This window comes from Orycteropus afer, unplaced genomic scaffold, assembly GCF_000298275.1.
Source record: "Orycteropus afer afer isolate SDZICR_OR568_19922 unplaced genomic scaffold, OryAfe1.0 scaffold00006, whole genome shotgun sequence".
Taxonomy (NCBI): domain Eukaryota; kingdom Metazoa; phylum Chordata; class Mammalia; order Tubulidentata; family Orycteropodidae; genus Orycteropus; species Orycteropus afer.
Genome location: NW_006921593.1, coordinates 11,480,892 through 11,508,864, shown reverse-complemented (window position 1 = coordinate 11,508,864; position 27,973 = coordinate 11,480,892). Strand labels below are relative to the sequence as shown.

At 49.4% G+C, this 27,973-nt stretch overlaps 1 protein-coding gene across 1 annotated transcript in view; it reads left to right on the top strand.

Annotated features, from left to right (window-relative positions):
• Positions 1-22,878, top strand: part of PMS2 (PMS1 homolog 2, mismatch repair system component) — a 36,625-nt gene extending 13,747 nt beyond the window's left edge. The window contains exons 10-15 of the mRNA XM_007942671.2: positions 729-884; positions 6,322-7,201; positions 12,530-12,697; positions 16,752-16,852; positions 17,429-17,598; positions 22,735-22,878. Coding sequence (XP_007940862.1) covers positions 729-884; positions 6,322-7,201; positions 12,530-12,697; positions 16,752-16,852; positions 17,429-17,598; positions 22,735-22,878 — 1,619 coding nt within the window. The remainder of the gene's footprint in view (positions 1-728; positions 885-6,321; positions 7,202-12,529; positions 12,698-16,751; positions 16,853-17,428; positions 17,599-22,734) is intronic.
• Positions 22,879-27,973: the final 5,095 nt, after the last annotated feature.

The following is a 27,973-nucleotide window of genomic DNA, read 5'->3' as shown; positions in this document are numbered from 1 at the left end:
TAGCTGTATTATATTCCATTCTGGGGAATAAAAAACCTTGAGTTTTACATTCTTTTTGGATACTTAAATTTGCAGTTTTTTTTAAGTATATGTACTGTTCTTATAATTAAGTCACCATCTGTATCTTTGATTATCTACGTAAACCAAATTCCTAGTTCAATTATTGGATCAGTGAATGTCATCATTTTTCAGACTTTTTTTAATTACATTCTAGACGAGTTGTACCAGCTTACACAGCTACCAACAATGGACTAGGTATTAGAATTTTAAAACTGAATGCAAGGGTGAGAAATATATTTCACTTTAGTTTGTAGTTTTCTTTTAGAATACATTTTTATGTATTTATTATTCCTAAGGCATTTGACTGCTAACCAGAAGGCTGGAGGTTCAAACCCACAAGCCACTTCTCAGAAGGAAGATTGGGCAATTTACTTCCATAGTGATACCACCTTGGAAAGCCAACAAGGGGTCACTATGAGTCAAATTGACTCAACGGTAGTGAGATTTTTTTTAATATATTTTTTTGCAATTCAAGTATTCAAATCCTTATATATTTTGTCTACTTAAAAAATTGTCCATCTTTTCCTTGTTCATTTGAAAGCTAATTTTATAGCCTATGGATATTAATCTAGGTGCTGTAATGTTTTTAATATTACTTTTGTTAAGAACACATGGGACAGTTCTATTGTTGATTTAAATGTAATCGTGTCTTTTCTTTTTGGCCTTAGAATGTGTGGATATCAATGTTACCCCGGATAAAAGGCAAATTTTCCTGCAAGAGGAGAAGCTTTTGTTGGCAATTTTAAAGACCTCTCTGATCGGAATGTTTGACAATGATGCAAACAAACTTAATGTCAATCAGCAGCCACTGTTGAATATTGAAGGTTAGTAAACTACAAGTATATAAACAGCTGCTTCAGCCTTTAGCTATTTCATGATACTGTCCTTATTTTTTCCAAGATAAAGTTTTTCCACATGGAACAAAATCTCTTTTGGGCAGGGATGAGTAGATACTGACAAATATCATCTGTCTGCTAGGTGGATAGAGACAGGTATTGATTTCGGTGAAGGGAAAGGCAGTGACCAACACAATAACACTAAGGAAGAGGAGGACAGAGAGCGGTGCACTAGAGGTACAGACAACAAAGATAAGCTCTTTTACATACACAGCACTGAGTTATCAGAGATAATAAACATTATCTACAGATAAGTAGATAAGTAGACAGGCAGAATGATCAGGTGTGTGTAGACAAAAGGGAACATACCCATGACCACATATGAGGCTGGCAGACGATATCTGTACATACATATTTGTATGTACTGTAAGAATGTCCATGTTACTAGAACTAATGGAGGGCAAAGTTTTGATAACTTCTTAGCCACAGTAGCCACACAGATGGAGCAAGTTGTTGGACCTGTGGGCTCGGTCGGGACCTTGGTCGCAGGGGACATCAAGCTCAACTGGCCCCACACACTCCACAAATCATTGTTCCTCCTCCTACTTTGCTAAGTAGCAACTGGGGTCTTAAAAGCTTTCAAGCAGCCATCTAGAAGCAATGATGGGTCTCTCCTCATCCAGAGCAAAGAAGAATGAAAAAACCAAAGATGCATGGAAACAATTAGTCCAACGGAGTAGTGGACCATGTGAACCTCAGCTTATGTGACCATGAGACCAGAAGAACTAGGTGGTGCTCAGCTACCACTGTCAGCCACTCAGAAAGGGATCAGTGTAGGAGATGCTGGATAGAGTGGGAGAACGATGTGGGACAAAACTCAAAATCATAAAAAAGACCAGGTTTAGTGGTCTGATAGGCTGGTGAGACCCCTGAGACTATGGCCCCTGGCTACCCTCAGGCTTGGAATTAAATTCACTCCTGTGACTTCCAGCCACAATAGACAGACATAGAAGGTGAACATTTACATCAGGTAGATACACTCCTTAGAATGCTCAATCATGGCAGTGTTTGCACAGGGAGATGGCTCAGGAGGCAGGAATGCATAGGAAAAAGGACACAGGGAAGAGGTAACTATAGGGAGGAAGTAGGAAGAGAGCTGTTACCTATTGTGGGGAATTGCAGTCACTGTCATGAAACAAAATATGTATGAACTGCTGGTATGGAAATTGAATTTGCTCTGTAAACTTTCACTCAATCAAAATTAAAAAAAAAAAAAAGAATAGAAGGAAGAAATGGAATGTGTGGGTAATTGCCCCAAGAGACCAGAACCAGATGGTGCCCAGCTATCATTACTGAATGTTTTGATCCTAGATCCTATCGAAGAATCTTGATCAAAAGGGGTAAAACTATGGAACAGAATTCCAAATTCTTATGGACTCTAGACTTTCCAGAGCCATTGAGGCTGGATGAACTTCCCAAAATACCTGATACCATCTTTAAACTTAAAATCTTAAACCAAAGATATCCCCCAAAGTCTTCTTTAAATCAACTACAATGAAACCTGTGAGAGTCAGAATGCAATGTGACTACCCTATTTTTCTCGGCCTCACAAGTTTTCCACCTTTGACATGGTACAGTCTTGCCACTTGCCTGTCACTCATTTTAGTGGGAGATACTGTTTTCCTTCTCTGGCAGGTTTCTGTCTTACACAGGTTCTGACTCTCACAGGTTTATCTTAACTAGTGAAAGAGGTCTGCCTTGAGCACAGTGCTCTTTGAAGGATCAAATTGACAACAGCAACTTGAAGGTTAGAGAAGGAACGTAGGGGCAGTGAGTTCATGTTAATGGTGGAGGAACCATTCAGAAAAGGAGGGTGAGGAGGGCTGCATAACGTGGATGTGATCAGTCACTGAATTGTACGTGTGGAAACTTGGATGTGATCAGTCACTGAATTGTACGTGTGGAAACTTGGATGTGATCAGTCATTGAATTGTACGTGTGGAAACTTGGATGTGTGCATGTTTTGCTGTGTACATTGTCAACAACAAAATGAAAAGAAATGATTGTTTTAAAAAAGCCATAAAATTAAAACAATGGTGGGAAGGAAAAAAGAGGCACGCAGGATATGCAGTGCTGTCTGTCTCGGCCTTAATGGTGCCTCCTTCTCTGCACTGTAAATAGTAGACATAAGCTCGAGCAGATGTGCACAGTGGCTGGGTTCTTAACCCCTTTGTCATCTCCTTTATTATGTGTCTTTGAGTTACTTCCTTTGTGGTTGCTAGGGGATTACAATTAACATGATAATCTTGTTTTGATTAGTACCAACTCAATTTCAGTCATAGACAAAAAGTTTGTTCCTACATAATTCTTTCCTCCTGCCTTCCTCTCTGCATAAATTATGTCTTTGTACACTATGTGCCTGTCAACACAGATTTAGATTTATAATTAATGCTTTATTAGTTTTTCAAATCACATAGGAGAAAAATAGAATTACAAACAAAAAATGCATTTGTGTTGCTGTTAATTTTGACACACCGTGATCCCATGTGACAGAATAGGTTTGCCAGGTAGGGTTTTCTGGTCTCTGGTCTTTTTTTTTTTTTTTCCTTATTGCGTTTTTGGTGAAAGTTCACACAGCAGATTCAGTTCTACTGTAGCAGCTTTTACACAGATTGCTCCATCCCATCATTGCCATTCTGTTTGTTCTGTTTCCTTTGATCTAGCTTCCCTTCCTTGCCTTCTCATCTTTGCTTTTGGGTGAATGTTGACTGTTGGTCTCATATAGTTGATTGTTGAAGGGACACATTACTCATGGGTGGTATTGCTTGTTTTACAAGCCAGTCTCTTATTTGGCTGAAAAGTGATCTCCAGGAGTAGCTCCAGTGCAGAATTCAAGGAGGATCTTAGGGCAGTGATCTTAAGGGTTCTGGTCTCAATTAGTCAGAAAATCAGTGTTCTACATTTTTCTCCCGCTGTATCTGAAACCTTCAATTGTGACCTGGTTGGGACAGTTGGTAGTGGTGGCTGGGCAGCATCTAGTTCTTCTGGCCTCAGGTTAGATGGCCACGGTTCGTGTGGGCTCTTAGTCCTATGGACTAGTTTTTTCCTCGAGTCTTTGGTTTCCTTCCTTCTCTTTTGTACTGGAGGAGTGGAGACCAGTAGTTGTATCTTAGATGACTACTCACAAACTTTTCAGACCCCAGATGCTATTCACCAAACTAAGGTGTAGAAGGTTAGTTTTAAAACTTTGTTATGCCAATTGTAACATACTGCACAAAAACAGTATTCCACATCCTACTTTGGCGAGTAGCGACTGGGGGTCTTAAAAGCTTATAAGCGGCCATTTAGATGCAATGATGGGTCTGTTCTTGTCCAAAGCAAAGAAGAATGAAGAAAACCAAAGATACATGGAAACAGTTAGTCCAAGGGACTGGTAGACCATGCAATCCTCACCTTCTGTGACCGTGAGACCATGATGTTGGTCGGCTGCCACTGTCAACCACTTGGAGGTGGATCGGTACAGGAGATCTGGAATAAAGTGGGAGAACAATGTGGAACAGAACTCAAAAAAAAAAAAAAAAAGGTTTGCTGGTCTGATACAGCCTGGTGAGACCCCTGAGACTGGTCCCTAGTTACCCTTCAGGTCTGGAATTGAACTCATTGCTATAGCTTCCAGCCCAGTAACAGACAGGCATATGGGGTGAACAGATAGATACATTCCTTGGAGTGATCAATTGTGGGGGAGCAGAAGAGCAGTGTTTGCACATGGAGATAACTTGGGGGGCAGGAGTGCATGGGAGGGAAGGACATAGGGAAGAGATAATTTTGGGGAGGAAGTAGGAAGAGAGCTGTTACATTGTGGGGAACTGCAGCCAATGTCATGAGACAAAATGTCTATGAGCTGCTGTATGGAAGGTAAATTTGCTCTGTAAGCTTTCCCCCAATCACAAAAAAAAAAATTTAAACAAAACACCTTATTACAAAGAAAATAAAGCTACTCATTAAATATCAGTAAAAAGATAAATAAATCTTTTTCATGCCAGTTGACTAGGCTGTCCCATGAGACTATGGTCCTAAGCCTTTTAACTCAGTAAACCAATCCCATGTGCTTTCTGGGTATGTCTAGGAAGTCTCCGTAACCCCCGTGTGCTTTATTATGCATATGGATGTATATGTAGCACACAGGAACATGTATATGCATATGCCTACAGATACACCTGTGCACACCTGTACACACACTTACATATGCCTTCCTGTGCATACATATGCATACATTCCTACCTGTGTAACCACACACATATTTCTTGGTGGTTATTACTCCTTTTGCAAAATTGTCTATGCATTTTTATGCAAATAACATGCGAGTTATGTTTTTTGGCAACTCTGTCCTCCCCCGAGATGTTTTCATAACCACACTATGCTAATTTTTTTACAGCAACATGTTAAAAATTTACACCTTGAGGGGAGGGGACGCTTGGCCAAGAAGTATAACGTGTGTGTTATTTGTGTGAAAAGTGTGTTTTTTCTTTGGTCATGTTGTACACACCTCACTTGTATTTGGTATTGCTTTTCCCATCACCAAAAATAAGTGTCTGCTATCTAGGAAGTGAGCTCTGGTGGCGTAGCACTTAAGGCATTTGACTGCTAACCAGAAGGCTAACTAATGGTTCAAACCCACCAGTCACTCCTCGGAAGGAAGATTGGGCAATCTACTTCTATAGTGATACTGCCTTGGAAACCCAGGGAGGGGTCACTATGGGTCAGATCCGGCTCGATGGCAGTGAGTTTGGTTTGGTTTTTATCTAGGAAGTGAGTTGCCCTTTCTCTCTGCCATCCCTGGTAGTTATCAAAGAACATTGCTTTCTGTGTATAGATGTATTGACTTTTTATAACAGTGGGACCATACAATATTTGCCCTTTCGGGCTTGGTTTATTTCATCAGCACAATGCCCTCCTGATTCATCTGTGTCATAAGATGTCTGGTAGGCTCCTTGTTACTCCCTATAGCTGTCTACTATTCCACTGTGTGTATGTACCATAGTTGGCTTATCCATTCAGCCCTCGGAGTACGCTAAGGTCATTTCCATCTTTTTGCTGTTGTGAATGGTACTGCAGTGAACATGGGTGTACATGTATCTAATCATGTCGCTGTTCTCAAATCTCTAGGATATAAACCTAAGAGTGTGACTGCTGGGTCATGACGTATGTCTGTTGCTAGCCTTTTGAGGAAGCGCCATTGGGCTGTAACCTTTATGGTATCAGATCACCGTGTCTTTCTCCCAGGAAGCACCTCGGTGGGTTTGAACTGCTGGAGCAGCTGAGCTGTAACCATTGGCGTATTTACCTGTGCGGTTGCCCGTAGCGATGCTCTCTGTCCCACTTCTGCTCAGTCCCTTACCCTCTTCTTCACTGGTGTCTTACTCAGGGAACATCGTGAAAAGGCACTCGACAGAGATGGAAAGGCCTCTGCCAGAAAGGCAGGAGGACCCCGCTTTGTCCCGGACTCGAGGAGAAGACAGATGCGCAGCCGTTTCCAGACTGAGAGAGGCCTTTTCTCTTCACCACACAGCTGGGCATCAGCCTCCGGGCCTGGGAGCTCCTGAGCCGAGACGGGGTGCTCCTGGACCAGGAACCAAGGGCCGATTTTCTAGCCCGTCAGATACCCTGCACCCCCAGAAGCCTGTCTCTGGCAGGAGCACCTGTAGCCCTCAGGACGTGGGGGCGGGTCCACGTGAGGGCACCCGCAATGTTATGGACAGAGTGGAGATGGAGACAGACGCGGGGCCCGCCAGCAGCGCAGCGGGCTCAGAGGCAGGGGACAGCAGCCCAGAGGGCGGCAGCCGCTTCAGCAGCAACCTGGCCACCAGCTCCCCTGAAGACGGAGTTTCACAAGAGAAGGTGGAGTCTTGTGAGACAGAGCCTGAAGCGGCCTGTCATTCAGCAGTGGAGTGCCACGTAGACCAAGGAGGTACTGGATGTGAACGGAGGCGTCTGCCACAGCCCACTGACCCCTCATCCTCACACGTAAAGCGTTTTAAACAAGAAGAAATTCCTTCGGCGTCGGACGGTCCTCGAAAGGTGATGACTCCACAGAGCAGCGCGGTGCCCCTGGTGGACGTAGCTGTGACGATCAGGAGGAAAATCGTGCCTCTGGCCTTCTCCATGCGTGCGTTAGCTGAGCGAGTAAAACGGCTGTGTCAGCAGGGACAGCAGAGAGAAGACAAAGGGAGTTACAGGAAATTCAGGGCAAAGATCAGCCCCGGAGAGAATCAGGCAGCCGAAGACGAGCTGAGGAGGGAGATAAGGTAACACCTGTCCTGAAGACGGGGGTGGCTTGCTTCTGGTGGAGCTCTGCCGCGTGAGCCGAGGACGGTCCCCAGGCCGCAGCCCTGCCGCTGTGGGCGCTTTCGTTCTCCTCGTTCTGGCTCTGCTTTTCAGGGCTGGGGGGTCGCCCCTGGCTGTGCGCTCCTGTGTGGCCCTGAAGGAGCACCTGACAAGTGCTCCGGGGGTCTTCCCTGCACCTCACACACTCACCGTCGCTCCTCCCCTCCCTCCCTCCTCACGGCACCTCCTCTCACGTTCTGACTTTGGAGGCTTTTGACTCCACGATTGGTCCCCATCAGCCTGGCAGTGCGTCCTGGGCAATGGTTTTGCATCCTCCAACTTTGTTCGTTGCCTCTCACGTCCATCAAATTAACAAACCAGCTGCAACTGCGTTGACTGGGACTCCTGGTGTCCCCCATGTGTGTCTGAGCAGAAGTGTTTGCCATTGGGTTTTCAGGGGCTGGTTTTTGGGAGTAGATCAGACCTTTTTTCTGAGGCACCTCTGGGTGGATTGACCTCCTGACCTTTCAGGTGGCTGCCAAGTGCTTAACCGTTTGTGCAACGCAAGCACGCCTCTGTTGGATTGATTTCCTTCACATAGCTCTTTCACCATGCTCTTCTTGGGCTTGAAAACTTTCTAGAATTTTCCCTTTCCTTGCTGTCAGTCCAGATGCTAATCAGAGCCTTCTTGACCCCGGTCGATCCCTCTTCCTGAAGGTCTTTCCTCCCACGGTGACTTCTCCCTGCTTCAGATCCGTGGCAGCTTGGGGGCCCTGTGTTGCCCCCCATTTCTCACTTCAGTGAATATTTGGGAATGTTACAGATGGCACATGTCAAACCTGTAGTGTTAAGAATCTGGCCCAGGAGAGGCTAAGTGTAGAGGAGGGTCACCTTAAAGAAACGTCCGGGTGACAACAGGAAGAGGCTGGTGTAGAAGAGGGTCCCTGAAACATACCTGGTGACACGGGTAATAGAAAACCCTGGATGCTGCCACTTTGATTTTCTCCTTTATACTCTTTCTGGAAACGCGAGGACAGAGAGCTCCTTAAGCCAGTGTCAGCAGAATGTATGTGCTGCGGGGGAGGGGAGGGGCGCCGAGACAGTGTCCAGGAGCAGTTGGCGAGGACTCGGCCCCCACCACGTTTGCCTTTTTGACTTATGCCAGGAAGCCCAGAGCTGTGATTCTCTTTACTTTGTTAATTTTATTGTAGTAAAGTATCGTTATGGCTGTGAGCTGTCCAGTCCATTCGGACTTAATGGGTGACCCTTGTGACAGAGTAGAACTGCTCCAGGGGTTTCTGAGGCTGTAACTTATGGACCATGTCACCAGGTCTTTCTCCCACAGAATGGCTGGTGGGTTTGAACCAGCGACGTTTTGATTAGCAGCTGAGAGCCTAACCACTGTGTCACCGTGGCTTCTGTGGTAAAATACATCCACAGTTTTCCCTTGTAGCTGTTTTTAAATGTGCCGCCCAGGGGCGTTATTCATTCGCAATGCAGCCACCACTTCTCTGAGAGTGCTCAGGTACAACATTTTGAGTTTTTAGTGCCAAATTCTCTGAAATATCGAACTTTGATCTTTTTTCTCTTTGTGCTTGTGCTTTGTCTCACGTGTTACTGAGATGTGCAGTGCCCTGTACACAGGTAGCTCGCTAAATGCACTGTGTTTGTATGGCACTTTCATCTGTACCACACAGGCTCTGCCTAATTTAGATGATACAGTCTTCAACACCAGGTATTTTATTGATCACCCAATGTCATTGTGGTTAAAATTTGGTACCAGTAAGAATCAGGGAGCCTGTTAAAAACACAGTCTTTGTACACGAGTGTTCACTGCAGCACGACTCACGGTAGCCAAACGGTAGAAACCAGCCAGGGTCTGTCAGCAGATGACGATGACGCACATACACACTGTGGCATTTTCACACCATGGAGTAGAACTCACCCTTAGAGAGACATGAAGCGCTGATCTGTGCTGCAGCGTGGATGGACCTTGAAGACGCGGTGCTCCGTGAAGTAAGCCAGTCACGAAAGGACACGTGCTTACAGGAGTGTGTAGGCTGGGCAGATGTGTAGAGACAGAGGACGGGTAGGCGGTTACCGGAGCTGGGGGAAGGAGGAGTGGGGAGTTAACTGCGGAAGGGACGCAGTTTCTTCTGGGGAAGAGGAGACAGTGGTGACGGTGGTGTGACACTGATTGTCATGAATGCCACAGGTGGTATGTTTGGAAACGGTTACAGTAGCAAAGGTTATGTTCTGTACGGTGCCTCAACTCGTGTGAGAAACACATTTGGCCTTAAAGGTCAGGCAGTAATTGGAGACACCGAAGTGACAGTGATGGGTAGCTGCTTCTGGTTTTTTAAAACATCTGTGTTTCAAATTGCAACTAAATATATCAGGTTGTTATGTTTTGCTGCTGCTGCTTTGTTTCAGCCAGATGCCTTGAGATGCCTCGTGTTGTGTTTGGCAAGTAAATGGGAGATTTACATGCAAAAACCTGGAAGCCCTGGGGCTTCAGGCAGCCAGAGCCCCTTGGTACGGGTCCTGGGAGAGTGGGGGGTCAGCACTAGGGAGTTGGTATCAGTGCCAGTTACCAGGGTGCGAGGAGCGCTGGCGGCATAATGGTTAAGTGCTCAGCTGCTGACCCTAACGAGAGTCAGCAGGTCCACGGGAGAAAGCCCTGGCCATCTGCTCCCGTCACGACAGCCTCGGGGACCCTCTGGGGCAGGTCTTCTCTGTCACGTGGGGTCTCTGTGAGCTGGAATCGACTCAGTGGCATCCACCACCACCACTTGCACACCAGCTCCAAAGCCACTTGGCTTTGCCCCGCTGCACATGGACCAGGGACACATTTCTCCTGGTGCAATGTCAAACTGTGTCAGTAGAGGGCGCCCGAGGGGCCCTGCAGGGCAGGGCAGGAGAAGCTGCCGCTCCACTTGCTCCTGCAGCCCCGCTGCCTGCGGGTGCGCGCGCACTCGCTCTCTCTGGCAATCCAGCAGACTTCCCAGCTGCCCCACGGGATGGGCTGCAGCCATCCCCACCCGCACAGGGTCTGAATCTCAGCCTTTGAGGATGGGGCCTCCCCGGAGAGTTCCCTCCCTCAGCCTGCCCCTCAGCCCCGGAGGGAGCTGCCACTTCCTGGATTTGCTCGTGTTGTGTTGCTTACCTTTGTCATTTCTCGTTTGCTCATGTGTAATGCTTTGGTAGGGATGTTCCCGTTTAGGTTACTAGTGTGGTGGTGGTTTTCTGACTGGACTCTAACCAATACCTGCCTGAATTGGTACAGGAATGGTTCTGGGAGACAGAATCTCAAAGATAGGATTTGGGATTGGTTTGGTCATGACCTTGGGCTTGACCTCAGTGCCAATAGGCAATCTTGTTAGGTGCCGTGGAGTTGATTCCAACTCATAGTGACCCTAGATGACAGTAGAACGGCCCCATAGGGTTTTCTAGGCTATAGTCTTTACAGAAGGTCTATTCTTTAGCGAAAGCTTCTAGGTGGGTTTGAACTGCCAACCTTTTGGTAGCAGTCAAGCACGTAACAATTGCACCACCAGGGCTCCTTAGTAGGAAACGGGAGGCTAGTAATCCTGGCAGCAGAGGCATCGTGACTAATCGCACTGTCATCTATGTTGATTGTGATAACGCTGCCGACTCAAGTGGCTGCTGTACTTGACTGGCATTGGTGGGGACCCAGGGCTGCGGTGTGGATGGCGCGTCCAATGTTTTCTGAGCTGTACTCGACCGGCGATGGTGGGGACCCAGGGCTGCGGTGTGGGTGGTGCACCCTCTGTACATGGCGCACTTACAGAAACAAAGTGGTAGCTCAAGTCACTGAAAACCAGCTTCTGTGTCAACTTTAAGATTATTTTCTTGTAGCCAGAGGGAAGATATCCATAAGGATCAATTCTCCCAACATTTAACTGTACAGGTTACAGAATTACAAGCCATTTCTCATGTGAAAGTTAAGAGTGGTGCCTGTCTGTTGTCTGGACTCTGCCTTATATCATGTTCAATGGCATTTGGAAGCACCCACCAGAGCCCCAAGCAGGTGGCCCTTCTGACTCATTGCCCCAGGTTCCATGCCAAGGGTAGCAGATACTAGAGGATCAATGCCCAGTGTCAACAAACATGTGCTCTTTTACACTGTTGGGAGTGTACACTTTCACAGATTTTCCATCAGTGTGAAAAGTGTGCATACTGAAGCTGCTTCTGAGGACTCAGCTTACAGTCCCACTCGCTCAAGTGAGCAGATAGGCGCGGTGCTCGTTTTAGCTTGGTTTGTGTTACTGAAGTTGGAAACAGCTCAAGTGTCCTTCGATAGAAAATTGGCCAAACACACTGTAGTACAATGAATTCTTATATGGCCATTAATGACATAAGTATATGTATGAAAAAACTCACTGCCGTCCTGTCGATTCAGTTTAACTCGCAGAGACCCCTCCTTGTGTATCCGAGGAGGTATCACTGAGGAAGTAGATCGCCCAGTCTTCCTTCCAGGGAGTGGCTGGTGGGTTTGAACCGCCAGCCTTCAGGTTAGCAGTCAAATGCCTTAGTTAAGTGATAGAAGCTGCATGGTACAAAGAATGTAATTCTTTACTTTTTTTTGCTGTTTGATTTTTTAATAATATTTGACTGTGTTTTCCGTGAAGATTCACCCGGCAGTTCAGGTTCCCATTCAAGAATTTCTGCACAAGGTGCTCAGTGGCGTTGGCCCTGCCCTTCCCGATGTGAGTGTCCTCACTGTTTGCACTCAGGTGGTTCTGTTTCCATTCATCTACTTTCCCTGCCTCCTCCCCTTCTCATCTTTGTTTTGAAGTAATTGCTGATCATTTGGCTCATTTTTTATTTTTCAATTTGTTCATTATTTTTAATGTATAGAGGTGTGGAAGGGTGACACCAGTTTGTGTTAATAGTCATATTGTTAGGTGCCCTTGAGGCCATTTTGATGCATAGCGACCCCATGTGACAGAATACTACTGCCCCTCCTTAGAGTTGTCTGGCTGGTAATAATCTCTATGGGAGCAGATTGCCAGGTCTTCTTCCTCAGGAGCCACTGAGTAAGTTAACCGTCACACCACCAGGCCTCCTCGGAAGGACAGAAACTCATTTGCTAACAGTAGCAGCTCACATGGCCTCGGGAAAGTTGTGTGAATGAGCGAGTAACTAACGCTCTGTGTGGAAAATGGGCTATTAGGTACTTTCTCTTGTTTCATGTTATTGTCTGAATTTTTTCCTATAGTGCCGTTTTCTAATCAGAAAAATAATCCCTTAAAATGCCTGATAACTACTGTTCTGTCTGCCCGCAGTAAAACGATGTTCGCAGAAATGGAAATCATTGGTCAGTTCAACTTGGGATTCATAATAACCAAACTGAACGCGGACATCTTCATAGTGGACCAGCACGCGACCGACGAGAAGTACAACTTTGAGGCGCTGCAGCAGCACACCGTCCTCCAGGGCCAGAGGCTCATCGCGTGAGTTCAGGCCTGTGTGCAGAATCTCCCGTGTTGGTTCACTCGGAGAGCGTGATGTCTGGTGGTTTCTGCGTGTAACGGTTTTTGTTTTGCTGTAAGCAACATTATATTCCTACAGCACACCTTGACGCCTTTTCCCGTGTTCAGTTACAGCTACCACTTACGATGCGCCAGGACTGTGGGAGCTGTTGTATGCGTCAAGTCACTGAATCCTCACCAGACTGTGAGGCTGTTAGTAGCATCACTCCTACCATTCCCATTTTATAGGTCACAAAACTGAGGCACACGTAGAAAGGTGGAAGAACGTGCCAAGGCCACATAGCTAATGGTTCCTTTAAGTATCAAACCTTTTTAGCAGTTAAAAGATGTTGATCACTGTCCAGAAGATCCTTTCTGTCGAAGCATTTTTTTTTTAATTAATTTATTTGGTCGAGAATATATCCAGTAAACATACACCCATCCACCAGTTCAGCACTTTGTACATGTCCCATTCAGTGACGCTGTTTACATGCTTGGAGATGTGCAGCCATTTGCACCCTCCTCCGAGTTGTCCATGAACATAAACTTCCTGCCCCATGGTTCCTGTCTACTTTGTGAGTGGCTGTTGTCAATTTGGTCCCCTGTAGCTAGGCCTTAAAAGAGCGCAGTGCACAAGACGGCCATTTGTTACTCCTTCAGCTAAATGGTTGTTTGCTTCTCAGACACCTTCAGGGGAGATTTTTGGTTTGAGGTTTAAAGATAATCTCAAGGCCTCATCCCCTGTTCATGGCTCCAGGAAGTCAGAATCCTATGAGAATTATTTATTTTGTATTGTGATTTGGGTGAAAGTTTACAGAGCGAATTCATTTTCCATACAGCAGTTCATACACATTTTGTCTCATGACATTGACTGCAATTCCCCACAGTGTAACAGCTCTCTTCCCACTTCCTCCCCATAGTTACCTCTTCCCTGTGTCCTTCCCTCCCATACTCTCCTGCCCCCTGAGCTGTCTCCCTGTGCATACACTGCCCTTCTGTTCTCCCATGATTGATCTCTCCAAGGAGTGTATCTACCTCATGTAAGTGTTCAGCCCATAGTCCTGTCTTTAGTTTGGCTGGAAGTCACAGGAGTGGGTTCAATTCCAGACCTGAAGGATAACTAGAGGCATAGTCTCAGGGGTTTCACCAGGCTCTATCAGACCCTCCAACTTGGTCTTTTTTTTTTTTAATAATTTTGAGTTTTGTTCCACATTGTTCTCCCACTCTGTCCAGGATCTCCTAAACAGATCCCCCTTCGAGTGGTTGACAGTGGTAGCCAGGCATTATCTAGTTCTTCTGGTCTTATGGTTATAGAGACTGATGAATTTGAAATTCTGTTCCGTGTGTTCCCCCTTTTGATCAGGAGTCTTCTGTGGACTCCGTGATCAACATGTTCAATAGTGGTAGCCGGGCACCATCTGGTTCTTCTGGTCTCAGAAAGAGGAGGCAGTTTTCATGGAGGCACATTCTTCCTCTGTTGCTCCAGGTGAATAGAGACTAATTGTTGAGCCTTGGAGGGCCACTTGGAAGCTTTTAGAGCCCAGGCCCTATGTACCAGTCTCGGAAGTAGAGCAGAAACAGCAAACACGTTCATTGGGATGTCCCATGAAGCTGTGACCTGAAATCTCCGAGCCAGGGTAGCAAGTCCTGGGAGGTTTGGGTTGTACACAAGCAGCCTCAGCAGCTGCTTGTTTTGGTCACTGTTGTGTTTGCTCAAAGCAGTTCAGCGTGTCTAAAAATGGAACAGCCCAGTTGTGACAGCTGATGGTGCCTCACGTCGACCCCAGTGTGTCAGAGGAGACTGTGCTCCACGGAGTTTCTGGTGGGTCATTTTTCAGAAGCAGATTGACAGGCCTTTCTTCTAAGGTGCTTCTAAGGAAACGCACCCTCCAATCTTGCGGCTAGTAGCTGAGCGCATTAACTCTGCACCACCCGAAGCACTTGTTGTTAGGTGATGCTGAGTCCATTCTGACTCACAGGGATCCTGGAGGATGGAGTAGGACTGCCCCATAGCATCTCCTAGGCTGTACTCTCTAGGGGAGCAGCATTACAGGGAGTAGATTGCTAGAGCTTTTCTCTTAAGGAGCCAGCCTTTTGGTGAGCAGCCAAATACCTAACCACTGTGGCACCAGAGCTCCGTTATGGACTCCTGTGACATTGTGCCTAAGGCACTTGACTGAAGGCTGGCGGTTCAAACCCATCAGCCACTCCTCGGAAGGAAGGTTGGATAATCTACTTCCGTAGTGACAGTGCCTCAGAAACTCAAGGAGGGGTCGCTATGAGTCGAAGACGACTCAATGGCATAACAACAACAACAACAACAGAATTCCCGTTCTGGAAGCCAGCACCGGCCTGTGTCACTCTTTATCTGTAGATGGGACTCACTGCAGAGGCTGTCTTGCCGAAGATGACGTCTCTCTCTCGCCAAATTGGCTGTTTCCCACGCATCACTCTGCCGGGTGGTGTGATGGTACGTTGTACAAGCAGAAGCCTTTTTTTAAGCGAAGGAAAGAGAAGAGGTCATGGGTGTGCATTTGGGAAATTAAACTACGTAGGAAGATAAACTCTGATCCCAGCAGAAGTAGAGCCCAGCCTGGAGAAAGCACTCCTGCTTCCCAGAGCGCTTGATTTCAGTGGGATGCTGGCTCTCCTTGTCGTGACTGTACGGCAGGAGTCGATAAATGGGGATCATAGACATTTCATAAACTGCTTCATAATACTGGACTTTCCTGCCCTTTGAGAGTTTAGCCATTTTACACAGAGAAGGTCAAGTTTTGCGATGTTTCAAGTTGACCTAGAGAATCCCAGGCTGCTTTGGACCCCAGAGGGACCACACGTCAAGGCCAAAGGATCAAGACCAGCATTCCATCCTGTCCTTCAGGGCCTTTCCTAACCCTCTTCCCCTGGTTTCCACACTTGAGCCCCCCTGGCCCTCTTTCCTTTTCCCTTGATAGGCCCAAGGACGTCTCATGGGGCCGTTAGGAAGGATGAAGTAGCCCTATACATATGACCCTGGAAATCCCACAGGTCCAACCAAGGGCCTTTGCCCAAACTGTTCTTTGCTGGAACACCTGTCTCCGCCCCCACCCCTTATCTAATTAACTCCCACTCACTTCCAGCTCTCAGGCTAGAAGCCACTCCCCCTTCCTGACCTGCCCCCAGGTCCAGTCTCACTTGCCATGCACTGTGAGGGCACTGGCTGTCTTCTCCCTCACTCCCACTGTAGTTCTCCCCACTCCCAGCTCGTAATTACAAGTGGTTGTGTGACTTTGATTGATGTCTTTCTTCCCCACCTGAGCCACTCGTTCCATGAGGCCAGAGACCCAGCCTGTGTGTGCTCACCAGTGCGTCGCCTGCCTTTAGCACTGTTTATCTCATGAAGCACTTAGTAAATCCAAGAGGGGGTCCCTGGTGGTGTGGTGACTCACTGCTGGAAACCAGAAGAGTAAAGAATGGAGGTTCGAGTCCATGGTAGGGCCTCAGCAGAAAGGCCTGGCCGTCTGCTTCTAAAAAAGCAGCCATGGAAAGCCCCGTGGAGCCCAGTTCTTCTCTGACGCACACAGGGTCACCTTGTGTTAGAACTGACTCAGTGGCAGCTGGTTGGGTCCGACCCAGGAGAGATGGATGGAAGGATGTGTGAGTGATGCAGGCGAGGAAGCAACGGGAGAGCCAGGCAGCCTGCTGATTCAGCTTCTGAGTGCCTGGGACGACCTACTCCGCTTTCCCGTTACCTTTATTGTGAGGAGGAACAATGGCATTCATGCGTTCTTATTAAGGGCAGGATCCAAAAGAGACCAGTCCAGTGGGGGGATGGCAGACTTGCTTCTGCAAGTGCTTTGTTCTGGAAGGAACTTGGAAAATTGAAAGGAACTTCGCAGAAGGTTGTGTAGTAGGGAGGACACTTAGCTGAATAAAGGGCGGATGCTCACTTTGCGTTTTGCACTTCATTCAGAATAGCACGTTGTTGCTCAGTTTTCGTTTCTGCTTTCTAGTGCATTGTTTGACTTCAAGACAAGGGTCCTCTTCTGTTTTTCAGACCGCAGCCTCTCAATTTAACTGCAGTCAATGAAGCTATTCTGATAGAAAATCTGGAAATTTTCAGAAAGAATGGCTTTGACTTCATAATTGACGAAGATGGTAAGTTCCTAAGGAAGGACTATAGAATCGTGTCTTTTTTTAAAAAAAACTTTTTACTATGATTTGGGTGAACGTTTACGGAGGACGTTGGTTTTGCATGCAACAGTTCATACACGTTTTGTTGCGCGCCGTTCACTGCAGTTCCCACAACGTAATGGCACTCTTCCCACATCCTCTCTGTGTTTCCTATTTCCCTTCTTTTTCTATTCCTTCTTGTCTTCTCAGCTTTATCCCCGGGCAAACGCAGCCCTTTTAAGCTCATCTGGTTAGTTTGAGAGTCGTGTCTTCCTAGAGTAGAAACGGTCTTTGAGGTCACAGAGACAAGTCTCTTCATTTTAGAAGAGGTGAAAGAGGTTCCCAAAAAAACTTTTTGCAGTATTTTGCCCTCTCTCAAATGTTCATTTAGCACTAAAGTGAAGTGCATCTTTTTGGTAGACTTGTGTTTCTGGAGTAGTTTTAGGTTTACAAGAAAAACTGCAGACAGTACAGAGACTTCTCTCATGTGCTCCCCGCCTGTCATTTCTCCTGTTTGTGGTTTTCATACAATGGCTTGTTCCCCAAATTGTGTTCTTTTAGCTCCGGTCACTGAAAGAGTGAAGTTGATCTCCTTGCCAACCAGTAAAAGCTGGACCTTTGGCCCCCAGGACATAGATGAGCTGATCTTCATGCTGAGTGACTCCCCAGGAGTGATGTGCCGACCTTCCCGGGTCCGACAGATGTTTGCCTCCAGGGCCTGCCGCAAGTCCGTAAGTACGCCAGGACTGACGGACGCCACTGCCAGACGCCACTGCCAGGGCCTGGAGCGTCCGCACAGGCTCGTAGCCCACGCAGCTTTCCAGTTCAGCTCCTGATTTGCTCAGCGTTAAGTGCCGTAAGAGATTCGCTAATCAAACCAGTCGCCATCAGTTCGACTCCGACCTGTGCTGATGGTGCGCTGGTGGGAGCCAGAGGCAGATCACCGGGCCTTTCTTTCGCCGCGCCTGTGGGTGAAATCGAATCACCAGCCTTTCGGTTAGCAGCCAAGGGCTTACCGCTCGCACCTCCCAAGGGCTCCATTGTACACAGAGACCCACATCAGTCTCTTCAGCCTCGCAGAACAACAGGGTCTGGCCTTTCACTCTGACCCATGATCATTGACCTTCCTCACCTCCCTGAAGCAGCATCCTCCCCCTTGAGGTTTTCTTTATCCTGACCCAGTTAGCTGTTTACACACAGTGCTCGTGTCGGCTGTAACAGACTGCCATAGACTGGGCGGCTTAAAGCAAGAGAAGTGCATTCTCTCGTGGTTCTGGGGCCAGAAGTCCCAAATCACGGTGTCAGCAGGTGTTCTGGTTCCCTAGTGCCACTCTAACAAGAAATATACCACTAATGGGACAGCCTTAATAAATAGGAGTTTATTCTCTCACAGCTTGGAGCCTTTAAGTCCAAGTTCAAAGTGCCAAGCTCTAGGGGCTGGGTGGATACCCCTCAACCTTGGGGTCCAGCTCTGCTTCCTGCTCCCAGCCCACTGGAGCTAGAGGCGTTTCTTCACTCAGACAGCTTTTGGCTGCTGAGGCTGACAAGCCCAAGGTTGACAAGTAAAAAGGCACAGTCCCGATGTTACCAAACCACACGGCAGGGCATTAATTTAAGTCCATTGTAAGTCCCAAGGCCAGCAGAGCATGGCAGGCTGCTGAACAAAGACACAGCTACATGCAGGGTCCAAGTGTGCCGTAAGCTAGAAACTGTTCCCCAAGGCTTCTTCTTAGATACAGGAAGCAGACCACATCCTAAAGGCAGCTACTCAGCTGCTTGTGGTAGATCCCACCATGGAGTTGATTACCAAGTCTCATCATGGGGAATAATTACCACCAGCTGCCCAGCCATTCAACCAGGCCCAGCCAAGTTGACATACAAATTTAACTACCACAGCAAGGGTTCCTTCCAGAGGCCCCCAGGGACCATCCGTTCCATGCCATCTCCCAGCTTTTGGCAGCTTGCACGGTCCTTGGTGTTCCTGTCTGTGAGCTATTTTCGTTCATCCCAAGTCGGGACGATAATTCCCTTCTTTCTGGTTACTTGCTATTGAGCCAGTTCACACCTGTGATAACCCCGTGGGTACTGAGGACAACACTCCACGGGGCTTTTCAGATTCTGACCTTCTGAGTGGCTTGACACGACTGACCTTTTGGCTGGTAGTGGAGCGCTTAACCATTTGTGCCACCCAGGGGCCCTCAATCTTTGACCTGTAGGTGCTTTGCTGCTTCCTGCATCACTTGGCCATCTTCCCATGTCCCCTGCTGTCCTGCTCTTTCATAAGGACCCCACTGCTCTGTGAGCTCATGTTAGCAGGTGTCTCAAGGCCCTAGTTCCCAGCAGGGTACCAAGCACAGGACCTAGGGGTTAGGACTTGAGCATGTCTTTTTGGGGATACCATTCAGCCCATAACATGCACATTGTTCATCTGTGACCATGTGGATCTTAAAAACGTGTGGCTGCTGGGCCACACCCCACTGTACCGGTTGCCCCCGTGTTCTGGTTCCCTAGTGCTGCTCTGACGGGAATGTACCACCAGTGGGACGGCTGTAACAAACAGGAGTTTATTCTCTCACAGCTTCGAGGCTTTCAGTCCAAGTTCAAAGTGCCAGGCTCTAGGGGCTGGGTGAAAGCCCCTCAACTTGGGGTCCAGCTCTGCCTCCTGCTCCCAGCCCACTGGAGCTAAAGGCTTTTCTTCACTCAGCTGCTGGCTGCTGAGGCTGCCAAGCCCACAGTTTTGATAAGTAAAGAAGCACAATCCCGATGTTACCAAACCACACAGCAGGCCATTAATTAAAGCCCATTGAAAGTCCCAAGGTCGGCAGAGTATAGCAGGCTGCTAAACAAAGATACGGCTACACACAGGATCAAGCGTGCCATAAGCTAGAGACCGTTCCCCAAAGCTTCTCCTTACATGCCGGAAGCAGCCACATTCCTAAGGCAGCTACTCAGCTGCTCCAATAGATTCCACCATGGAGTTGATTACCAGTCTCATCATGGGGAGTACTACATCCAGCTGCCCAGCCACTCAACCAGGCCCAGCCAGGTTGACACAAAGTTAACTATCACACCCCACGTGTCCTTCGGCCAGCACGGGTCTCTCAGGCGTCCCAGGCCGGGTATCATGCAGATGGAAGCCATGGCTAGTGCCGTGCTTGATGCCACAGAAACCCACAGGAAGTGGATCTGTGTCACTGGGGCAGTTGAAGATGCTAGGATGCTCTTCCTTCATGCATTCAGCAAATCTCTTTCTAGCCGCCGCTTTTGCCCCACATTGTTCCAGGTGCTGGGACAGAGGCAAGCAGTCAGACAGGCCCTGGCCCTTGTGGAGCTTACATTTTAGGGGCAGAGTAGGTGTGAGCAAAAATAATTTTAGACACCGGTAAGTGCAATGAAGGTATCGGGACAAGATTTTGGGGTTGGGAATAACCACCAAGAAATGGGGTGAACAGGGGAGATGCAGGGTCAGGAGGGATGTTTGACCTGAAAGGTGAGGGGAACCCTGTTGGTCAGGACTTTGCAGGTAGAAGAAAGACAAATGCACAGGCCTGGGGTGGAGCCAAGACCCAGGCTGACCCGTGTGGGACAGGTTCATGGGAACTGAGAGCTGGAAAAAGGTAGGACCAGGAGCTGGCGGTGGGCACAACACACTGCTAATTGGGGCCATAGGCATGCAAGGGTTGGTCCCACAGCAAGAGGTCTTCACAGAGGAGCCACAGCTGGGGAATCCCGGTGAGGAGGAGGAGGGGCAGTGTCCACTGGCAACGTCCTGCTGCAGCACATGGGCAGCAGCTTGGTTCTTAGCACTGCAGGGTTACGGCCCCAGGCCTAGCAGGGTCGGCACATTCCACGAGGCATGGAAAGCAGGCAGGTTCTGTTGTTGTTATGTGCCGTTGAGTCAGACCTGCCCCATAGCGACCCCTCCTTGGGCTTCTGAGGCAGTATCACTACTGAAGTAGATTGCCCCACCTTCCTTCTGAGGAGTGGCTGGTGGGTTTGAGCTACCAGCCTTCTGGTTAGCAGTCAAGTGCCTTAGGCACTACGCTACCAGAGCTCCTCAGGCAGGATCTACATGGCTGGAAACCTGCTTGTTTGAGCTACTTTCAAAACAGTGTGATGTGTTATACAAATTGGAGTTTGCGCTGTGGGCTTTGTTTTGGGGTAACAGCCCTCAGCTTGCTGTGAAGATGTCAGCAACAAGGGACCAGTACACAGAGCCGTCTTTGTTGTTTCTGTGACCCGAGTGACAGGAAGGCCCAGGAGGAAGAACATGGTAGTGGCCAGAGGCCACACCCCAGCGCCTCGTCGGTCCTGGGCAGGACCGGGGTCAGTTCTGTGTGTGCTGGGAGCCACTAGTGCCGTCTGGGTGGAGAAGAGATGGACATTGAGATCCCGGTGGACAGTCACATGCTGGTGTCTGGAAACCGTCAGACATGAGGCTGGATAGGTACTGTTAGAGCCGAGGGACTGACTGCACGACAGGGAAAGGTTAGGGGAAGAAGACCAGGGTCCGGCTGCAGTCAGGTGTTTCTCTGAAGACCAGCCCTTGAGCTCCAGGCCTGGGGATTGTGAGCAAGTGTTAGAGCTGGGACTGGGCCATCCTGACAGCTGCCACTTTAATACGTTGCCTCTCAGGGTGACTCCTGAGATTGGAGCCACGGCTTTCGCTCCCCACCACGGCAGATGCGCCAGCATCCTGACCCCGGCTGCTGTGGAGTCGATTCTGCCTCAGTGACCCTATGGGACCATTGGGCTTCCAGACTCACATCTTTATCCTATGGGGCAGCTGATGAGTTCCAACCACTACCGGCCTTAGTAGCTGAGTGCTTAACCGCCGTGCCACCAGGGTGCCTTCGTCTATGCCCAAGAGGCCCCTCTTGCTAAGGCGTGCTGCCTCCCTCCTGTGCCTGTGCTGACCCCTGGGGGCAGTCGCAGCTGAGCCTGCCTGGGGCCCACGCTCTGGTCCCGCCTGCCTCCCCAGCCCCATCTCCCACCAAGCCAAGCCAGTCTCCTTCCCGCCCCCTGGGATTCCTGGGCCTGGCTTCACACCACCCAGTCTCCTTCCCGCCCCCTGGGCTTCCTGGGCCTGGCTTCACACCACCCAGTCTCCTTCCCGCCCCCTGGGCTTCCTGGGCCTGGCTTCTCCACACACCCGGCTCTGTTCGGTCCTTGGGCCCTCCCTGCCACGGTCACAGCCCCCTGGGTCATAACTGCCCTGTTGCCCTGTGAACTGGCTCACGGTCGGCTTGCTGTGTGCCCCAGCCTGGGCTGTGCCTGCCAGTGCCTGTGCCTGTCCTTGGTGCCCTCTGGAAGAGAAGGGTGACAGTGGGCTCGGCGTGTCCCCCTCCCGGTCTCTTCGTTTCCCAGGGTCTCAGTGCATTTGCTGGCAGTTCTGCTCATCTCCGTGTGGTGTGTGTGTGTGTGTGTGTGTGTGTGTGTGTATATGTGTCTGTCAGATGGTGAGGTGGGAGGGGCTGGGGGGCCAAGCAGTGCTGTTTCACTGAGGTCCCAGGGACAGTGAGCAGAAACCTGGTGCAGAGGGATGTGAGACAGGCAGCCGTCAGAGTGGCCCAGGCCTGTCGGCCAGGAGGAAGCCGGCAGGCTGGGAGGGAGGGCAGTGGTGCGCAAGGGTAGCCCGTCAGCAGTGGTGGTCCTCTCTGAAGGAGCCAAAGAGGGGCTGCATTTCACAAAAGCTGGGAGGCTGAGACCTGAGCTGGGTGGGTTCCTGAGGGGAAGATGGTTGGGGGAATGTTGTTTTTGACTCATGTTGTTGAGCCTTGTTTTAGAGACAGGTTCTTCTGAAGTCCAGGAAAAACAAAAAGCCAACAGAACACAGATATAAGTAAGCCTTTGTGTCCCACGTCCAGGTGATGATCGGAACTGCTCTTAACACAAGTGAGATGAGGAAGCTCATCACCCACATGGGCGAGATGGACCACCCCTGGAACTGCCCTCACGGGAGACCAACCATGAGACACGTTGCCAACCTGGATGTCGTTTCCCCAGACTGACGCCGTGGACCTATCATAGAATGACACGTGGTGTGCCAGGTCTCCTCTTCAGAATGGCCATGTTTTCATGGACTTGGTTCAAAATTAACTTGCTACTTTAAAAAAAAAAAGTACCAGATCCTTTTAAAAACTATGGTGAGAACCATTTCGCCCCAGGTGGGGCCTTGTTTGCAACATTTTATGTCACACACCTCGGATGTCTCACGTGTGCTGTCAAGAGCACATTGCACATTAAGGACCGGAAGTTCCCTGGCCTCTTCTCTGCCCGGATGTCATTTAGTCTCAACTTACAGCCTTTCATGATGATTAAATTCGTGTTGGTTTAATGTCATGAATTTAAGGTGACAGTCCTTTTTGGGTTCGTGGTTCTCGACATGCATATGCAGTTTTAAAAAGTAATCATTCAAAAATGCAAGTGGGCTTCCCTGCCTTGCTCGAGAAAATGGTTGGGTGGGCCCACGTATCTATAAACGTTCCTGGGGCAGCCAGTGTGGCAAAGCCCCATCTGGGCAGAGTGAAGGCAAAGATTCCGAATTCTCTGTAACATTAATGCTGTGATTGTCTCCTCGGGGTGTGACCTGTTGTTACTCCTGTAGTCGTGTGCCCAGTTCTGACTCCTGGTGACGCCACGTGACAGCAGGGGTTTCTAGGCTGTCATCTCTACGGAAACATCACCAGCTCATCCACAGAGCCACTAGGTTCAGCCTTCCGTTAGCAGCTGAGGGCTTAACCATTCAGCTACCAGGGCTCCTTGTCCTATAGGAGATGTAATCACTGGCCCTGAATGGTAGTGAAGATTAAAGCTCTGTGGTCTTGTCAAATCGTTTTTATGGCGTCGTCCCGTCTGAATGCTGCCAAAAATGCACACGTGCTGTCTGGATGGCAAACGGTGGTTGGGATCTAGTGAAGACAGGTGTGGGCCCTGCCCTCGCCCCAGCCAGCACGAGTCTGCAGGGGTGGGGCATCCATCTGATGTGACAGGCAGGAAAGGTTTTATTACTGCCACCGACTACACAGCTCTGTGCTGCTCAGGTGTCTGCAGGCTCTCTGGTAAGCACACGAACCCTGCAGGTTGGCCAGAGTAACGGTCCCCCAAAGAAGGCTGTGCCCTAGTCCCCAGACCCTGTGAGATTGTGCCTTATTTGGCCAAGAGGCCTCTGTGGGGGCAATTAAGTTAATTTTGAGCCCAGGGAATGTTCTGGGTTACCCAGGTGGGCCTCGTCTACTCACATGCATCCTTAAAAGGCCTTGGCCGGTGGAGGAGAGGTGGTCACATGCGTCCTTAAAAGGGGAGGTGCTTGGCCGGCTGGGCCTGAGAGCCTTGGCCGGTGGAGGAGAGGTGGACAGAGCCTGGCACTGGAAGCTGGGCGTGCAAGCAAGCTCCACGAGGAGGCAGCCCTGTGGCGCTTCTCACAGCTACAAGGTAATGACTTTGTGCTGCCTTAAGCTGCTGTTTGTGGTGATTTGTTGCAGCAGGAATGGAAAGGAAGCATGAACTGTTTCAGGTGAAGAAACAGGCTGAGGCAACCCAGCAATTAGCTGAGCTGGGATTACTTGGTCAAATGCACCCACCAGAGAGCCCACCTCTGTCTGTTACCGCAAAAATGCCAGGGTTTATGCCCTGTAGCAACGCAGCCAATAGTCTACCAGAGTTCAAGGAGTGCAATTTAATTAGGAGTGCACACGACAGCTGGACAGGGCCTTAATGACTCCAGAGTCATCCGCTCTGTTGACCGTTTTCAGAGGGGTCTTACACTAAACAAGGAGTGGTATACAGCAGTACACGGGGTAATTAACATCTGTTCGAACTGGATAAAACAACACGATTGGCACAGAACAGGCCGTCGGTTCCTGGTACCCCACGCAAGGCTGGCCCTTTCCTTCTTGGGAGATGACACTACTGATTACTGTTGTCAAGGTCCAGGTGGCTAGTCATGAGACTCATCTGTGTCTGCTGACATGCCTGGTCCCATCTGACAGGACCCAGCGGGATAGGTTATCTTTCAGAGGAAAACAAGTTAAAACTGCGCAGGATGAGACTGAAGTCAAGATGGAGGTAGTCTAACCACATGGAGTCAGGCCTAACAGAGCTCCTGCTAGGCGAATGGGTGGGCTCCAAACCAAAGTGGAGTCGATTCCCACTCAGCGACCCCATGACAGAGTAGAGCTGCCCTACAGGGTTTCTAAGGCTGTAATCTCCACGGAAGTAGACAGCCACATCGTTGACCCACAGAGGGGCTGGTGGTTTCAAACCGCTCACTTCTCAGCAGCTCAGTGCTTAAAGAGGGCGTCCAGAGAGGTGGGTAATAGCCTCCACATGAGCTCGAAGTGGGTGAGACCAACGGTGGCTCCTTTTAAGAGCGTAGGATGAGCGTAGGATGGGCGAAGAGAGTTCGTGCCCGAGAGCGGGCGGCGGTTCCTTTAAGAGGACGGCGTGGGCGGGGCTATCAGCAGCCCCTGTAAGGGCATGGTGTGGGCGGAGCGATGATGATGGGCCCGGTGTTTGTGGGGAGGTCAACTGCCCAGTGAAGAGAGTGGTGTGGGCGGGACGGTGCAGGAGGCTGGGCGGTGGTTGCTGGGAGACCGGACGCGGGCAGGCCCTGCGCCACTTCTGCCTTTTGCGGGACTTACCTAAGCCGCTGGCTCCCAGCACCCGGGGCCGGTGGTCCTTTCTCGTTGCAGCCAGACAGAGGCGGCCCTCTGGAACCTGAACGGGTGCGTGACAGGTGAGGTGGTGGTTGTTGTTGTTAAGTGCCGTCGAGTCGTTTCCGACTCATAGCGGCCCCATGCACAGCAGAACGAAACACCACCCTATCCCGCGCCAGCCCCACAATCCCTGCTATACTTGAGCCCATCATTTACAGTTTAAATTTCGCTGATGGAGGACCAGGGAGTGAAGTCCTGACCGAGTTCGGAGCGAGGACAGCTTGGCCTGGATCAGTGCTCCGGGAAGGCCTGGAAAGAGCGTGGGGACTGTGAAGGGAGCTGGCGGGCGGGCAGAGGAGGGTGTGGGCGCGCGGGGGCGCACGGGCTGGACCACACTCTGCTTTGCACCCCAGGTCAGTGCATCCTGTGAGATGCACTGGGGGGAGGGCTTTGGGGAGCCCCAGTTTTGGAGGGCCCTGAAACCTGGCTTTGGAAGCATGTTCTCAGCTCTGTCTTTGGGTAACTTTTAGCAGACAGTTTCTTGTCTGGTGTGTAAGAGACATTTGGTAAATGGTGGTAATGTATCAGAGTAGGCAGCCATGAGTTCACTTCAAAAACGGGGCCTGTCGGGCTACCACTGTCATCCACTTGGAAGGCGATCTATGTAGGAGATCCTTAATAGAGAGGGAGAACAATGTGGAACAAAACTCAAAAAAGGGAGGGGGGGACCAGGTTTGCTGGTCCAATAGAGCCTGGTGGAACCACTGAGACTATGGCTTCTAGCTGCCCTTCAGATCTGGAATTGAACCCACACCTGTAGTTTCCAGCCAAACAAAAGACAGGCATATGAGTTGAACATTTACCTCAAGTGGGTATACTCCTTGGAGAGAACAATCACGGGAGAAGGAAGGGCTGTTTATGCACAGGGAGACAGCTCAGGGGGCTAGGAGAGTATGGAGAGATGGACACTGGGAAGAGGTAACTATGGGGAGGAAGTAGGAGGGGAGCTGTTGCATTGTGGGAAACTGTGGTCAATGTCATGAGACAAAGTATATGTGAACAGCTGTATGGAAAGTAAATTTGCTCTGTAAACCTTCACCCAAATCACAATAAATAAATAAATACATAAGTAAATAAATAAAACGACCAAAACCAGGGCCCGACATAAAATAACCAATCCATTGGCTGACACTGGGGCTGCGTCCTGTCCTGCCCTTTGGGGATTTTCTGTGCGGGGTCTCTAATCCTTACAGAGACAGGGTCATAGATACCTGAGGCAGAGGGAGATTAAGTAACTCACTCAAGGCCACCTGCTGGTGAGTGACAAACCGGAGCAGGAGCCCCGCTCTGGACCACTTTGCAATGCTGACCCTAAGCGGAGGGCTTTGAAAGTGTGAAGTGGTGGCACACAGGACCCTAGAGAAGGTCCCTGGGTGGTGCGAGTGGTTTGTACTTACTTGGCGACTGGCACCCACCCAGCAGCACCCCAGAACAAAGGTCTCGGGATCTGCGTCTGTAAAGATGACGCTAGAAAAACCCCAGGAGCAGCCGTGCTCTACAACACGGGTCCCTGTGGGTCAGAAAAGACAGCAGCAGGTGCGGGATGGGCCTTGGAGGTTAAGTAGCCATTTTTCATCCATAGCGTCCCCCTTCTTATGGGCACAGGGTTTGATAAGGAATATGATGTGGACTAGTTGGTGCCAAGTAAAAAAAAAAATAGTTGTCGATTGCTGTCGAGTTGGCCCCTGACTAATGGTAGCCCGTGAACGACAGTAGCAGAATGTCGCTGGGCCCTGCACCAGCCTTGGGATCGGGGTGGATCAGCGCGTTGTACCCTGTAGGGTGCTCATTGGCTCATTTTTGGAAGTCGATTGCCAGGCCGTCCTTCCTAGTCCATCTCGGTCCAGAAGCCCCGCTGAGACCTGCTGGGGACCCTACCAACACGCACGGCCCCACTGACAGATGGGGAGATGGGGTGGGGACGCGTTGATGGGGCGGAGAAATAGGAACAAGTGAAGCGATTTGACAATGGTGTCATTAGGAGCTCTGGTAGCATAGTGCCTAAGGCACTTGATTGCTAACCAGAAGGCTGGCGGTTCAAATCCACCAGCCACTTCTCAGAAGTAAGGTTGGGCGATCTACTTCCATAGTGATACTGCCACGGAAACCCAAGGAGGGGTCGCTATGAGTTGGAGTCGACTCAACGGCAAATAACAACAACAACAACTTGTCATTAGCTTTGCAGGTTTTAGGGGGAGAATGAAATGGCGTCGAGATGGGAACTAACGATTTACTAAGTGAAAGCCTCAAGTATTTAGAGAGCATTTTTATTTTTCAGGTAAAACTCATCGATGATGAAACAGCTCGCGACCAAAGGCAGGATTTGACACGTAATTTTAGAAAGTAAACTTGAATCTCTTATAAAGTAACTTTTAATCTCCCAAAGGCG